This window comes from Taeniopygia guttata, chromosome 7 (genome assembly GCF_048771995.1).
Source record: "Taeniopygia guttata chromosome 7, bTaeGut7.mat, whole genome shotgun sequence".
Classification (NCBI taxonomy): Eukaryota; Metazoa; Chordata; class Aves; order Passeriformes; family Estrildidae; genus Taeniopygia; species Taeniopygia guttata.
In genome coordinates, this window is record NC_133032.1 from 2,925,404 (window position 1) to 2,942,113 (window position 16,710).

The 16,710-nt window shown below is 42.8% G+C and overlaps 1 protein-coding gene and 1 long non-coding RNA gene across 3 annotated transcripts in view; both read left to right on the forward strand.

The window, feature by feature from the left end:
• The window catches only part of LOC140684525 (uncharacterized), a 39,109-nt gene extending 28,860 nt beyond the window's left edge, over positions 1 to 10,249 (forward strand). The window contains exons 2-3 of the long non-coding RNA XR_012056899.1: positions 1,926 to 2,100; positions 10,114 to 10,249. This is a non-coding gene — a long non-coding RNA (uncharacterized lncRNA). The remainder of the gene's footprint in view (positions 1 to 1,925; positions 2,101 to 10,113) is intronic.
• Positions 10,250 to 12,527: 2,278 nt separating this feature from the next.
• The window catches only part of TRPM8 (transient receptor potential cation channel subfamily M member 8), a 36,038-nt gene continuing 31,855 nt past the window's right edge, over positions 12,528 to 16,710 (forward strand). Inside the window, exons 1-2 of one of the 2 annotated variants that reach the window (XM_072931920.1) lie at positions 12,528 to 12,657; positions 15,774 to 15,878. In XM_072931920.1, the coding sequence (XP_072788021.1) occupies positions 15,780 to 15,878 (99 nt within the window). In that variant the 5' untranslated portion in view covers positions 12,528 to 12,657; positions 15,774 to 15,779. Of the gene's footprint in view, positions 12,658 to 13,393; positions 13,484 to 15,773; positions 15,879 to 16,710 lie in introns of those variants that run through there. The other variant, XM_072931921.1, reaches the window with a different exon arrangement.

A 16,710-nucleotide genomic window follows, 5' to 3' on the forward strand; every position in this document is an offset into this window, starting at 1 on the left:
GTCAGTGCCCGGCACAAGTGAGATATCTCTCCAAAAACTTGTGCCCTGAGCCTTGGTCTGACCCACACCTTTATTCCCAAAGATGTTCCATATGCAATACATTGCACAACTTTGCCTTGCATATTCAACCCCTGGCCCCGCCTGTCCTCACCTCTCATGCTAAATAGGTCCACGCCCTTCTGGGCACACGTGGTTTGCTGTGGTGGTCATACGGGGGTCTCTTGGGGTCTTCTGAGGCTGAAGATCATGGTCTTCCTCATGGTTGAACTTTTGAACTTTTCTCCTTTGCGCGTGCGCTTTTGGTCCTTTGGTGCTTACCTGAGTACATCTGTCAGTCTTGATAGGCTTGGAGACAGAGGAACCTCTTTATCAGGGTTCTTTGTATCTTCAGTCCTTTATGCAAGAAGCTGCAGAAATTTGCATTTTCTTATGCCCTTTTGTACCTTGGCAGAGGTTTCTTAAGTAAAAGGCTAAAATTCAACACATAACTCTACAAGCTAGAATATAAATGCTTAATTCATTTTGTTACCTTAAGTGAATTCCAAAAAATCTGTTTCACAGGAAGGCTTCAGGAGTGAAGTCCAGCGGCTTCAAAGGCACCCAGCTAGGCCTCCAACACTACAAGACATTTTGGAGAGACTCAGCATGCGGTGGAATCTTTAGGAATGCTGGGGTTGGAGAGGTGGTACTCTCCACTGCAGGCCAGCAGAGAGGCTTCCCTGCAAACTCTCTATTCCCATTTTCCCTACCTCCCTCATTGATCAGGTAGCACTTGCAGATCACACTTTGATAGCATCTGATTTTTCTCATTTAAAACCTCTCTGAATGTTTTGGGATAATGTAGGCAGCCCCACCATGGATCTCTAACTTAATTCTTCCACATCCAAAGTTATGGCCCCTGACCTGACCCAGGTTCAGCCACATTGTCACAGGTTTTACATAGCTGAGCAGTCTTGGGCTCCAGTCTTTACTGTTGTGCCCCTCTGAGCAATCCTTCTGTTGCCCAATGTCCTGATAGCCAGGAGCACCTGTAAATCTGCAAGTTGAGCTTTAAAATAATCCAAACCATGGTTGTGAAGCCTTGTTAGAAAATGAGCTCCTTAAATGTGTGTGTGTTTAGGGGAAAGTGTATGAGTGGCATAAACACTGGATTTTGAAAGAAATCTTGACATTACAGAAGTCTATTCTCTATCTGGAATCCAGGGCGAATCGGGTAAATTGTTTTTACACTACTCTGGCAACTGTTGGAGACAAAAGGAAAGGCTGAGAGAATTGGGATTGTTCAGCCTGGAGAAGAGAAGGCTCCAGGGTAACATTACTTGACTCTTCCAGGTCCTGAAGGGAACCTACAGGAAAGATGGAGAGAGACTATTTACAAGGGGTTGGAGTGACAGGACAGGGGAATGGCTTCCCACTGCCACAGGGCACGGTTAGATGGGATATGAGGAAGAAATTCTTCCCTGTGGGGATGGGGAGGCACAGCTGTGGCTGCCCCTGGATCCCTGGAAGTGTCCACGGCCAGGTTGATGGGATTTGGAGCAATCTGGTCTGGTGGAAGTTGTCCTTGTCCATGGCAGAAGGGATTGGGATGAGATGAGCTTTAAGAACCCTTCCAATCCAAACTGTTCTGGGATTTTGTGATCTGCTCTGAGGCTGATGCATGCACCAGCCTGCTGAGCTCAAGGAATCTCTGGGAAAGAGAACAGCAGGATTTACTGCAATAGTATTTGTTTATTTATTTATTTTGGCTGTGACACCAGTGCTGTTGGGAGTCTGGTCAATCTTACAGGTCTCATCATGGGACAAGTCCATGAGCAGGCTTTGGGCTTGGGGAGGGTCATGTCTGGTCTTTCTGGCCCTGGAAATCCAAAATGCTATGAAGGGAACTGCCTGCCTCTCCTTTTCTGTTGTGTTTCTTTTCACAGAATCACTTGGGTTGGAAAAGACCTCTGAGATGGAGTCCATTTCCCGCATTCCTGCCGACTGAGCCTCATGCATGGGTACACTTGCTCCTGGTTTTCCTCTTTTATTCCTGAAGTTGTGACAATTGGACACATTAGAAAGGGAATTTCCTGGTCTGGCAGCGGGGAAGGCATTAAGGTGAGTAACAGGATGTTGAGCTGACTGCGGGGAAGGGAGCAGAGTGGGGAGTACTGCGTGGATCTGGGTAACAAAAAAGGTCATCCGAGTTCCTGCTGTGCCGAAAATTTGCTTTAGAGATGGACTTGATTTGCAGATAAACTCACCTACTGTGTGATGGAAAATTACTGCCCTCACATTCTCTCTTTGTTCCGTTGTAATCCTAAATTCTCGGAGAGATGTTTATCCATGCTGTTAATGTGTAGTAATGGGATTGCTATTTTAAAAATCGATACAAATTTCACACTAAAAAAGAAAAGCTTAAAGATTGTCTGTCAAGAGCTGTCTTAATAGATCTGTCTGACATTTGAGACACTTTCCCCAAAAGTACTCTTTCAGTTTCAAATTACTTCTTAAATGTTGCTGCCTGCAGATTCCAGGCCAGCTAATATTGTCAGAGAGAAAACCTTTCTCTGCAGCTTCAGAGAAGCTGGAGATCATAAATGTTTTCATTCTTTTTTTCATTTGATTAAGAATGTGTTCCCTCCTAAATTAGGGAGCAGCGGTTTCAAAGACATTCTTTACTTTTGTGGTTTCAGCCATCTGGTAGGCTGGAGACGCTGGAGAGGTGGGCATGATGGGGAAGTTCAGAACGGATCTTTCTAATACTGCCACTTGCCGTGTGTGAAAAGCTGAATGGTGCTGACTCGATTGAGACTCCTTTTTGAGATGCAAAAAATTGCTAGCAGATGGTATATGCATTTATAGGCTAGGTAATTGAAGCTGGCTTTAATATCCTTTTCATATTTTAACAGTATTCCATACCCTTCTCCTTTCCTTCCACAGCTCTGGGTGGAATGTCTCTGGTCCTCCTCTGTCAGTGTACTCACAGCCTTCCTCGGTCTGACCCCTAAAGGCCTGTTAATTAGCAATAATTGCAGTTATTAATCAAATTCAGGTCCATGTCTTTGTGGGGTGTGTGCCCAGGTGAGAGCCTGAGACCAAAAACGTTCCTAGTGCCAATAACTTGCAGACTTGCAAATCTTTGGAGAGTTACTGCTGCTGTTGCTCTCTCTAAGACTTAGCACTGCCCTGAGAAGTACAAGACTTTGCTTCAGGGGCATGTTTGACTTCTCTCCATCTCAACATCTACTGCACTTTCCACTCTCCAACGGGGAGGAACAAGGAACTGCCACGAGTACCCCACTCCCTGTGGAGCCCACAGCATCAGTGACAAGCAGGGTGATAAATGGAGCACATTGAGAGGTGACAGACATTCACTGCTGCAGCAGGCTGGTTCTTTCTGAGACTGGGCAGGATTTCCTGCGGTTTATCAGGATGTTTTGTCCTTAATTCAGCATTTTGTGGAGAGTGGCTACAAAGCACTGCTTGCCGTAGGATCTGTCTGCAATGGCTGCGAGATCCAGGCTTTCCCAAATAACTTATAATCCCAATTATTTTCTTTAAAGTCTTCACAGCATACAGCTCTTGCCATAAATTAAAGATTCCACAACGTCTTTGAGGTCCTCAAACTCTAATCAACATAGAACTGGGTGTGCAAAGTTTGTGTAGTGATGGTGAGAAAATCCCAAATAGGGGATGTTTGGTGGTAAGTACAGTGAAACAGTAAAGAGGAGGTTTGGCTTCAGATGTCTTCAGGGAAGCAAGGGTGAAACCTTGGAAATTTTGGCCCTCTTTGAAAGATTTGCAATTGTAAAGAAAGGCCCATTGTGTTGCCATTACTCTGATTCAGAAACAGTTACCTAAAATTAAGTCTAGAACGGATAAATATCTCTCCTCTCCCAGGTAACAAGTAGCAGGACCAGAGAAAATGCCCTCAGGTTGCCCTAGGGAAGGTTCTTGCTGGATATTAGGAAAGATTTCTTCCTGAAAGGGATTGGAACAGGCATTGGAACAGGCATTGCCCAGGGAAGTGGTGGAATCACCATCCCTAGAAGTGTTCAGAACAATGCAGTCTTGATGCTTAAAGACACCATTTAGTGCTGGGTTAATGGTTGGGCTTGATGTTCTTAGAGGGCTTTTTTAACCTCAGTAAATACCCGTTTAAAATCTCTCTCTGCCTTAATAAGCCCAGACAGCTTCAGCCTTGCCTTATGTACATTTTAAAGCATTTTTGAGTTCACAAACTTGCTGTAGGGTTTGATATCTTGGAAGGTAACTTTAAATCTTATTCATCTCAGGCAAAGTCTGCCCTCAGGCAGACCAAAGCCAAGCCTGAAATCCTTAATCCTTGGTATTGCAAATAGGGAGGTTAAACCTGGTAAAACTTTGCTCCTGTTTTGCAGGGCTTGTTCCTCCACCACTTTTCCAAGGCTCCTCATTCCCATTAGTCTCCCCCAGTAGCTGGTTTTTAGGGGCACACACCATTCCTGCCTCATGCCGATCTTGATGGAAGTGGTGCCTGTGGTGTCTGAGTAGCCCATCCATCCGTGGGACTGGCAGGGTCTGTTCCTTGTCAGTGTCTCCATGGTGGGTTTGTCAGGTCTGTGACTCTTATTTCTTTGTGGTTTCTCCCTTTTCCCCTCAGAATTCTCAACAGACAGAGTCCCCAGTCAGATAATCTTGCTGGAGTAAATATTCTCCCACTCTCACCTGCCCTCATCAATTGATGTGCCTGTTGTGGGGATGAAGATATTTGCATTTTTTCAGCCCCATCTTGGTCACATTTTCCAGCTGATACTTTTTTTTCCACTGCTTTTTCCAGGCTGTACTTCCAGCTGGGACTAAGGCTGGTGTCAGCACAAAACCCAGTGAGCTGTTCCAGCCTCACTGCAAGCCAGGGCAGCTACAGCACAGAATAAATAAAGTTTCCTCCTGTCCTTAGGAGAAAACTTCTGCTCCTGGGATTTTGAGTGGTCTTTAACCTTGTGAACAAAATGTTTTGGGCAAAGAATGAGTGAATGCTTTGCACTGCTAAGAATACTGGAAAAAAGGCAAGGAGAGGATCAAAACAGGAGAGACTTTCCCTGGAAAAAGTCCAAGCCTTACAGAAATGGATATTCTGGAAGCAGCTCTAAAGGGTTCTAGAGACATTTATGAGTCAATGGTACCTGCTCAGGCAGGGAGAATGAGACAGGTGTTTGTGGTCCCCTTCGTGCAGCTGGCTGTGACTCCAGGGAGACTGGTTTGGGTCGAAATGATGCTCTGTGTCCTCCACTGCTGCATGTAAAATCTGAGGGGGTCTCCCAAAAGCAGAAGCTCTCCAGAAGTTGAACTCCAGACAAGTCATGCACTTCCCCTCTGTGCCTGACCTTGAGCTCGTGCTGTTTTTACTCTCAAAGTCAATCAAAACCTCCCCACACGCCAAGCTCCTTGTGCACTTGGGAAAGCAATGAAATGTGTAAGTGAGTGGATCAAATTCATGGTTTACTCTAAATCATTTGTCTTTCATTTTAATGCTGTGTGATGGACATAAAATCAAATTGATAAACTACCCCTTATAAAGAACACATTGCTCAGTGTTTTTAAGCACATAAGCTTGACAGCAGCAGCTGTTTAATAATTAATTAAAATAATGGTCAGGGAAAGAAATCTAACTTTGCCTATCTATAATTACTTGGAAGCTTCTTCATACATTTTCCATGAGAGTCTTTTCCTTGTAAGACTCTGAAAAAGTATATTTAGTGTTTGTTTGCTTTCAGCTATGGTTTTCAGCGGATATTGACTGAAACAGCATCTTAATCAGTCTGACCTCAGCCTCCAGGGGATTTTTTTCCATTGACTCTATCTCTTCCTCCTGCCTCTCCCTGTGTGCTGAAATTCTTGTCAGAGCTGCTAACTCTGTTACCTTTAGTGCTTCTTTTTTAAAGACTCTTTAGCTCAAAACTTTACCTGCACATTCCCATTTTGGGGTGGAGGATGGAGGGACAGCTGGTTCTTGCTGACTGTGACCCGAGCTAAATTTCTTGGAAGCATTTCCTCCCAAACTCCTACTTTTCTCAAACTGATTTTCCAGCAGCAGCTGTGCTGAGAACAAATTATTAAGTAACGCAAAACATTTTAGAGCCTTCAAGGAGTGGGGTCTTCTGTGTGAAGACCACTCTAAATGGATAATTCAGCTGAGTTTTCCTACCTCAAACCTGGTGTGTGGCTATTTTTCTTTTTGCCTGTGAATTTGGCAAGGGTTCTTGTGTTGCTTTAATCTCTGAATTCTCTGACACTTAGTTTTTCATTGCTTCCTATTTCAGCAACTGAATCCAGCTTTTTCATTTCAAAACTCAAAGGTGCCCTTGGCTTCCCATTCCCTTGTTGTTTTTAGAAAGCAACTTGTTCAGAGTGGTCTGGGGTGAATGTCACAGCTCACTTGATTTCCAACCACACTTTCCAGCTGAACATTTCTCCTGGCACTGTCTTTATATTATCTCCATGGGATTGATGATTCACTATTTCTGTCCCTATTCACTATTCTGTGACAGCAGGAAAACAGAAACCAACAGGACTTATACAGGTTATTTCTCAGCCTGGTCAGGGATTTGAAACAAGTAGCATATTCCTGAAAGCTGAAGGGTTTTTCCATAGCTTAGCTAGAGGTTTGTAAATGCCTGACTGCATGTTTTTGGTCACCTCCCAGGTAAATCCTGTCCTAGGTGAATAAAATGTCCTGGAATCTTCCTGGCTGGAAAGTACTTTAAATATCATCTAGTTCCAGCTCCAGTGCCCAAGGAGATCTTGAGATGGAAATGTGCTGTGGGATCTTCATTGTATTTGCAACTTCCTGACGTGGGAATGTGGAGAGAAAATAGATCCAGGCGTGTCTGAGGTGTGCAGGAATGGGGCACTGGACACAAGGTGGAACACAGGAACAAGTAGGAGAGCAACCTGGGATAGTGGAATGTTGGAACCCTGGTTACTGAGAATTTTAGACTTTCTGTGTTGAAAGGCAGACCCTCAAGAGAACACTGCATTTGACCTGAGGTTGTGGAGAACGCTTCCAAAATTGAGTGATAGAAGTGGGATTGTGGGTGTGTAGCTTGAATAGAAGTGTGTGATCTCACAGGGTGGAAAACTTAGAGTTTAAGGTTTTAGAATATACTAATATATAATAATATAAAGCTAAGATGGAGATTTTAGGGCAGAGACTGATCCTTCTTCTTCACCTTCTTCTTCACCTTCTTCTTCACCTTCTTCTTCACCTTCTTCTTCACCTTCTTCTTCACCTTCTTCTTCACCTTCTTCTTCACCTTCTTCTTCACCTTCTTCTTCACCTTCTTCTTCACCTTCTTCTTCACCTTCTTCTTCACCTTCTTCTTCACCTGCTTCTCCATGGGTTTGGGTGGTATTTTACAATTGGTTATTTTATATTGGTTTTATTATTGGGTTAAAAGTGAACATAATTTAGGTGTCATTTCTGAATTTGATAGTTTTTCCTTGAAAGACCTTGTAGAGATAGATAAAGGGCCATTTTATAGCTTGCTAGTGAAATGCTGGAGAAGTCACAACTTGTAAGACTGTAATACAGATAAGAATTGATAAACATCTGAGTCCAAACACAAAATACCATCGCGAGTGCTTTCAATCCCAGCTCTGACCCAGGCAGAAAAAGAAGAAAGAAACACAATAGTGGAAGGTGCCCCTGCTCAGGGCAGGGGCTTGGAACAAGATCAACTTTAAGGTCCCTTCCAACTTAAACCATTTTGGGATTTTCTTGTAGCAGAAAAAAAATCCGCCTGAGGATTTTCAAGCACTAGAAAAGACTCTGGAGAGACTGTGGGATTTATGTTCCTTGAGCTCTTGAGTCACGTGTAGTTTAGTTCTGACTCATTTGGACCTCTAGAGGTACCCTCCCACTTACTCTGAAAACTCTGATTTCCATGGATTAAAGGCATTTTGCCCAAGGTATCTCTGGATATCTGGTTAAGTGTAGCTTTTTGGGGTGGGATAGTCTACTGCCTGCTGCTGACACACACCATTATCCACACAGTGGTGTGAGACTGGAATGGAATGGATGTGCAAGGTTTGCATGTTACACCCAGCTCCCAGAGAATGGAGACTGAAATAGTCCCAAGCATATGTTAATTTTCATTGAATATTAGATGAATTTGACAGCGTGTTTTAGTCATATGGCTCTGTGGAAACAGATGTACTTCTTCACTGGAGGGAGGAGTTTCTGTGGATTAAATGAACATTTGAGAGCTTTTTCTTTGGTCTTACCACTTGTTTTTATGCTGTATGGCTTTGATTTCTGTATATGATCTTAGTGCATGCAAAACAGGCACAGGAAATTATGCATAAACTCTTAAAACAGAAAGATGATACAGTCTGGCTGAATTCTGAACTTTACAGGAGCAAATGACAGCAGTTATTACTAAGGATAATACTCTGAATCTTGCAACAATATTACCACAAGCCTTGAAAAATTAATGAACTTGGTATTTTCCTTAAATATTCTAGCCATATTCAAATATACTTGATTATTGAAATGTGTCCTTCCTTTCCAAGAAGGTGATTTTCATGAAGTTTTGATGCAAAAGTGAAAAGAATTTCATTTATTTATTGCTTTTAGTTTGATTTTTTTTTAAGTTCTGAAAGTTTTGTTGCTGAGACTTCCCTGTGATTGTCATCAATTGGAATATTCTGGATTAATGCACATTTTTATTTCGATCCTAGCTGAATTCTAAGAAATTCATGGAGCTCTAACTAAGATGTGAGCCCACTGCATTGAAACTGGTAGAAGTGAGTCTCCAGTTGACTAGAGTTGTGTTAATTAGAGCCTTCTTATTGCTTTTTCTTCGGGTTTCGGGTGGTTTTTTTTAGCTCATCTCAAGCATGCATCTCCTCTCCTCACCTCTCCTCATTTTTAAAGCTTGATGAACACTTTTTCAGAACATTTCCATCAAATAAAGTGCATAAAAGCCAGAGGTGCACAATTTCTAGTCAACACTGATAAGCTGAAAATTACATAATTCTTTCTGGTGGATTTTTATTTATTTTATTTATTTTATTTTTAGGGCTTTTACAGAAAGAATCTGCCAGTGTTCTGTTCCTACCTATTAATATTTCACACCAAAATGCACTTTCAGAGCTTTCTGGGCCGACATGCACATCGGAATGATTTCATTGTTCTTCAAATGCAATGCACTCTCACACTGAAAGGAAATACAAGTGTCTGCATTTAGGAATGTAAATGGTGAAAAAGGGTTTTAAATGTTTGTGGACAGCAGGATGGGTGATGAGGGAGGGCAGGACCATAGCTCTCTGCTTTGTTGTATTCCCGTTTTCAAGGTTCCACAGCATTAGGTCTTTATCTCTGCAGGGTCACACTTAAATTTTCCAGGAGACTTTTGTCTTTCAGCGAGACTAGTTTGACACTCAGACTAGTCAGAAGTGCTTCTAATAGATTTAAATTCCATTAAAAATCCCTTTTTGAACAGTTCCAACACCACTAATTGCCTTAATATTGCCATTTTGCACCAGCTTGTGTTCTGTTTTCTCTTTGGTGTGTCCTTTAGTGTGTCATTGCAGGCTTGATGGAATGTTCTGTTACATCCTTAGGAAAATGGCTAAAAACTGCTTTCAGTAATTAATATTAAATTAAAACTCCCCGTGACTTGAACAGCTTGATGGAAATATGCCATTCCACAATATTTGCCATTCAAATGAGTAAGAGTCACTGGAGCTGGGATCTTCTATGAAACTTGCTTTGTGTCCAGCAGTGCACCTGTCCTCCTGAATGCAGAAGAAAGGAGGAACCAGAAAGCGTTGCCTGCACACAGAACTTTAGCAGCTGTCACCACAGAAAAGTGCTCCTTAGGCTCTTCCAAGATTTTTAAAGACCCAAACCCCAAAGAAGTTGTGCTATCTGTGCTTTTGTTGCCAAATTTGTATGGAACAAGACGTAGCCCACCTCTGCTTTGGGTAGGACTCCAGTCTAGTTTGACTAGTTTCATTGGCCCTGCTTGCACTGAAGAAAACCTTCCGTGGCTCCTCACTTTACTGTGCTTTCATATAACCCAAAATTAGGACAACAAATTGACTGTATTATTATGGCACGTAATTCTCTGTATTCCTCCTCAGGTTTGTTGTGCTCATGCTCATTATGTTTGAGATGCTTCTGAAGATGAGGAGTGCTCAATTGTTATCTTGTAGTTCCCATTTAGGTTGTGAATCCAAAATCCCAACATGAAGAGAGTGAGGAGCCACACAGCAGCTGTTACCCTGTTCAAGGTGGGCTTCTGCAGCTTGGATAAAAAGGGGGGAAGCAGATTTTTGTACAAGCAATAAAGGGGTGCAGAAGGCAGGTCATGCACAGCAAATGAAATTCTGTGTGCAGCTGCCAGTTTCCTGCTCAGAAACAGGAGCAGTGTTAACAGCTTGCAGCCAAAGCAAGAGAAATCCAGAGGGATTTTGGGGATAGAAATGTTCTTTGTGACTCTCCATGTAACGCTTTGTTTGAGCTGCTGTAATTAGTAAGTACCCTGGCTGTTCTACTACAGTGTTTGACATTTTGTTCTCTCTGGCAATCCATGGGGAGAGCTGAGATGAGGGAATGTCCATGATTAGCACTCAACAGACTAAGTATTAGTTTTTTTGCCTGTTTGATCCATCATACTTTTAACTGTTGGATTCTGTGGAGCCTAAGCTTTGAAACCCCACATACAGGTCTCCAGGAAGACATTGCCTTGCAGCAGTGGGATAATAATTCTAGATCCCAGAATGGTTTGGGTTAGAAGGGGCCTTAAAGCTCATCTTATTCCAACCTGCCATGGGCAGGGACACCTTCTACTAGACCAGGTTGTTACAACATGTCCTCAAAGCTTAGCCAAAAAAACCTTCCTCCTAAAAAGGGATTTAATGGCTAGTAATGGTGATCTCATTGCTGTCAGCCAATGATGGTCTCTTTGGCATTAAAAATGTTGCCTGGTGTGGTGAACTGAGACTGACTTAATTTTTAAAAAGCCCCCCCCCTCCCCCCAATCTCCAAAATAAAATAAACTCTACAGGAGAGTTAATATATATTACACAGGGATACAGTGATAGGACAAGGGGAAGTAGTTCTAGAATGAGAGAAGAGAGCTTCTTTAGATGAGATGACTGCAAGAAAGTCTTCCCTGGGAGGGTGGGCAGCCCTGGCAGAGGTGCACAAGAGCTGTGGCTGGATCCCTGGAAGTGTCCCAGGCCAGGTTGGACACTGGGGCTTGGAGCAGCCTGGGATAGTGGAAGGTGTCCCTGCCCATGGCAGGGTCTAGGATGGGACGGACTCATAGGTCCCTTTTGACCCAAACCATTCTGGGATTCTGTGATGTCACTTGATTTCACAGGCATCTAGTCAATTCTGCCTTCACCCATAAAAAGCCCCTCTGGAGATTTCACAGGTTCTGGGAGAGAAAGTGATTTCCTGCCAGCCACTGAATTCAATCCCATTGTACCTATTTTTGTGCACAGCGGGAGCTGCAGGGCTCAAATCCCTGTAGCTCTTCAGGCACCATTTTCCTTAAAGCTGCTCTCTGGCTTTATACTTAATTTTAAACAATCATAAGGCTTATTCAGATGCAGAAGAAGCTTTTTTTCTTCACAGTCTCTTCACTGCTCTCAATACAATGGAAAATATTTTCGTATCTATGTGAATTTCCACTTCTTAGTAATACAAGTGCTTGCTGCATTTTGATTCCTGCATAGATAACAAGAATTCTGATACTGAGGATGACAGCTTTTACTTTTTTTTTCCACCAGAAAGACACAGAGCTCTTTGTCCAGGATCCATAACATCACCTTTTGGTTGTTCACAAATAGCTCTGTCTAGTCCAAACCTAGTTAAATAACTTCTGTGAATTGGGAGAGATGGGGTGTGCTGTGCAGCTTGGCAAGCTCTCACTGAAATCTCTGCTGGAGTCAGCCCTGTTTTTCTGGAATACAGTAAATATTAACATATTCCTGTAGATTTGGAATACCTGTATGTGTTTTCTCAAAACAAGAATGCAGGAATGCTGGGAAGTGTGAATTATTGCCCATGGAGGTGTTCTTGTCTTTGGAAAATATTGATTATCTTTACCCTAAAAACTTTAAGAGAGCATTTTTGACTTACGTTTAGGATACCAAATTTCTTACTTGAGAACCATACAGTGGCCCCAGAAATCTATCCTTTTCCAGGTTTGCTCTACCTAAGAGGACCAGGCAGAAGGGTTTGTTCCTCAACTCTGTAATAACATTTTTAAAATAATAACTCTATTTATGTACTGGGTAGTTATTTTTCTTGAGAGTTGCTGGCCAGGTAGGTTTCACAGGGCAGTGATTAAGGGGCTATCTGCAGGTATAAACCACAGTAAAGATTCGTGTTCAGTACCTCAGCAATGTTGCTGCGTGACCATAGTGCTGCTGCCCATGAAAGCTCTGCTTTAAGGAAACAGGGTGCCAGAAAATGCACAGGAGCTATTTAGTTTCTTCTCAGGTTTAGCTGCAAATCCTTGAAATCTGTTTTCTTTGTGTTTTTTAGGAGCAGTGGATCACTGGATGTGTTCTGTCATTCTCATCAGACATGTTTTAGGGAGATGTTAGATGCTGCCATGTGGGGTGAAGCCCCTAACTGATAATTCATGAAAATGCAGATATGTACATGCCAAGGTAATGTGAGATCTAAGACAGATAAACCTACCTTTCATCACAGAAGTAAAGATGACTCTGAGACTTAAAATCCTGAAATTATTTAGGTTTGAAGGGACCTCAAAGCTCAAATTTTCCACCCCCTTCCACGGGCAGGGACCTTCCACTAGACCAGGTTGCTCCAAGCCCCTTCCAACCTGGCCCAAACTTGTCCAAATTGGGTGACTGAAAGGCAGGAAAAGGCTCTCCAGCAGCAAATGGAGTGGCACTACTTTCTGCAAGGAAGGTGGCCTGGGAGCAATCCCTCTGTCCATGGAGTCACTGAATATCACAGCAACAGAAATTGCTTTTACCTGAGTGAAGAGCTTTAAGTCAAAAGCAGGAAAACACCAGATTACTCCATGCCGAGTGCCAAACAAAAAATTAAGGAACTGAGTCTGATTTTTGTTGAGTAAAAACACTTTTAAAATCTTCTGTTGCACTCAACAGCCTTGTAGGAAATTAGATTAATAGGTGTTGATTTTACAGCTGCTTCATTATCTTCTGCTACATTAAAAATCTACTTATTTATTCCCACAAGCGTTTTCTTTTCCTCCTGGCTTTTTACTGGTGCAGTCCATGGGCAGCAGGTGGGACAGCAAACATCACCCTGCCGCAATTAAGGCTCATTAGGGGCTGGTGAATAATTCCGCTGTCCCTCGCTCCCGGCCATGGTCCCGCCCTCCCTCCCTCACAGGGAAGGCGTGACACACACAAAGGTGGGGCTTTGCCCGCCCGACTATTTCAGAGCCTTCCTCTTGGAGTCATGATCGCAGAAGGAGTGCTGGGGCATATTCTGGAGCCTTTGGTAAATCTGTGCTGCTGATTAAATCTTGGTTTTGCTGTCCTGGAGCGAATATACTTTGAATTTGCTGAAGTTGTGGGAGCGGGTGCAGCCGAAGTTCGGCCGCATCCTCTGCTGCTGGAGAGGTTTCACGTAAAGCCAGTTTGGGGAATTGTTAATGCAAATAGTGCTTTCGTGTATCTAGAAGCTTCCTGAGAATGGAGCTGTCTTGCTTTTTCAATTGCAGACACATTTCTAAAAGCCTCTTATTTGTCTTTTTAGAAATAGTTTTTTTTTTTCTCTGTTTTATGTCGCCTCAGGCTGAAGATTTCCTTGGATATGCTCCTTGAATTGCCTTGGAAGTTACAGTCTTAAGCTTTACAGGATTATTTTGGAGTTTATCCGATGGTTATTATTCTCAATAGATGTTGTTTTAAGACAGTTATGCTTCAATGCGTTGAATATCTTTATTTAATTTAACGGGTTGGAAATGTGTTAGCAAAAGAATAGTTTGCCTGTTCGTGGAGTGCAGCTATGTCGCATGTGTTAAAATATGTATAATTGCTGTGTTATCTGCAACACTTACAGCGTGCTCATTGGTATCAGCTATCGATGAAGCTTTTCAGCATTTAAAATTAAATACCAGGTTTTCAGGGCGGCTCTTTGCACTCTCGCTAACTCTTTTCAGTTTGTTTGTTTGTTCTTATAAGTAATTTACGAAAGCAGCAAGGCAAACTTGAAATCCTGTAGTGTTTGGAATTAATAATTTAATGCCTTTGTTTCCTTTTAATCTCCTCTCTGTGCAGTTATGTCCATAGTCACTTTTCTGGTGTTAAATTTATTAAATCAACAATGAAAGTAAAACTGTCAATAAATAAGTAGCGTAGATCCAGACCTAAATGTAATTTCCCTCCGTGGGGCTTTTATCTTGAATTACAGCTTAAGAATCATCTTTACACTGAACATTAATCATATGAAATATTAAGAATTCCTTTCTGGGTTACTAGGAAATACGTCTCCCAGTGCAGAGTTGTCTGTGTCCTTAAACTTCAGGTTTATCAGTGGTAAGAGTGGCACAGATCCCCGGGCATGCTGGAGAATTTGGGAGAAGGGCATGCTGGAGAATTTGGGAGAAGTAGCTGACAGCTTCTGCACCGTAAACAACACTGAGTCAATCATGCTCCCCCTCAACCCGAAATGTTTTTCAAAGGATTTTTAATATAACTATACCATATAAATATATGTGTCTTTATGGAAAGCTGCCGTTCCCTACTGCTTTGGGGGCTTGCTGACATCACATTCCATCATTCTGTTTACTGAAGCTGCAGCTTCCCACTGCCTGTGCCGTTCCTACTGCGTTGAGTGCCCTAAGGAAATTTTCACACTTGCTGGTTCCTGGCTCTCAGGAGTTCTGTATTTACAGGGTAATGCTTCAGTGTTGCTGTGCCTGGGAGGGGTGCTTTGTGTGCCATGCAGTGAGTACCCAAGAGGCAAACCCAGAGCACACAGGCAGGGAAAAAGCAGGAGAGAAAACAGTGGTGGAAGTACAAGTAGGCTCTGAGCTCCCCATGTTCACTGGTTGACAGCTTTTCTTTCAGGAAAAGGCCTTTTCCAATATTATTCACGGAGTAGGTGAAGGTAATTGAAATATTTGTATTAGCATAAGTATGATTTTGTTCTGTGCTTTGCTGCCAGTGCAGTGATGCTCCTTCAAAGACGGTGACTTAAATACAGGGATCTGCTTTGGAGGGCAATTAAAATGTGTTTGCTTCTACAGGTCACTTCCTAAATTTTGGATCCAGTATCCTTTAAAGCCACTTGCTCTTCTGTTTGCACGTGTTGACTGTTCTTGTTCAAAGAGTGGGATCAGTGGTGGGTGGTGCTGCTCCTGGGGTCCTGCTGGGCCAACTGCTTTAACACTGCGGTTTTTCCTCAGTGCCTGAAGTGTTTCTTCTTAATATCCTCTTTAATTTGCAAATACACTGGATTAAGGACCGTTCATATATATATAAGCCTGAACTTGCTTATCAGAGGCAAAAGAGTTAAAACATGGGAATGAACTGAACGGGATGGCACTTAAGGTATGTGCCTTTCTCAAAAGATGTTGACTTGGAGTTCTTTTGGAGAGAGGAAAGATAAATATGAAATAATAGAAAATATTTTTTCTGAATTTTTGTTTCGCACTTTAGGAATAATCTCCATCCTAATTCTTTATACTGGATTCAAATAACCTCTTCCTTGCCTTGCTAGGGTGCAAAGTGCCCTTGCTGTTGTCTAGTGCGCCTCCATCTCCCTCTCTACCATGGTTTTCCAGGTTTCCATGGGCAGCATGAGACACCGAAGAAATGGCAATTTTGAGAATTCCAGACTCCTCTATTCCAGCATGTCTCGCAGCATAGACGTGGCTTGCAGTGATGCTGTGAGTACCTGGTACATGCTGGTGCCTTGGGAGGGGCCACAGTGGTGGTGAATTCGGTCAGGTCAGGAGCAGGATGCTGATGGGTTTGTCACGTTCCCCTTTATGGAGAAATTTTCCTAACCTATGACCTTGGAGCAGCAGCTGACACGGTGAAACCCTAAGGGTGTATTGCCTTCCTTTTGAGCCCAGTAGCTCTTTATTGTGCTTTCTTCATCACTTCTGGTTTTAAACCTTTTCCTGCAGTTGCAGCAAGAGACAAATTTGTCTGTGTAAAGAGCCACCCCGAGCTCTTCTCGCAGCTTGATGGCCAAGGCAGCCAACATATGGTTATATTAAACATCCCTACCTGAAAGATCTGCTGATTCCAGCAATTGTCTGGCAGATTCCCTGCTCCTGATGGGTTTACAGAAGGCCTTAATGACCGATTCCTCAGCAAGTGCTTCCTCCTCCTTCTCTGGTTTTGGTCATGCACGTTTGTGACTTTTACCGGTTGAATGCGTTCCTTTCCGTTTTCCTTGGTTTGGATATATTGCTTCTGATGTTTTATCTGCTTGGAATAACTTCTTCTACCTGCTGTTTAACCACAAGTGTTGTGTCAAACGGGCAAACTGAACTGTGGCCGCCTGTCTTCTCTTTGTGTCCCAGGTGAAATCTCGCCCTACAAAGCGAGTATTAAGCAGTACTTAAAAGCAAACCAAAAACCCCCAACACTTCATCAGCAAGTGAGAATTTGTCTTTGCTTTCTTAGCTCGCAGAGGCAGATTAGGGATGAATTTGCATTCCCCGAGTGTCAAAGCTTCTCCAGGGAGTTTCGAGGTTGGTAGCGGAGTTA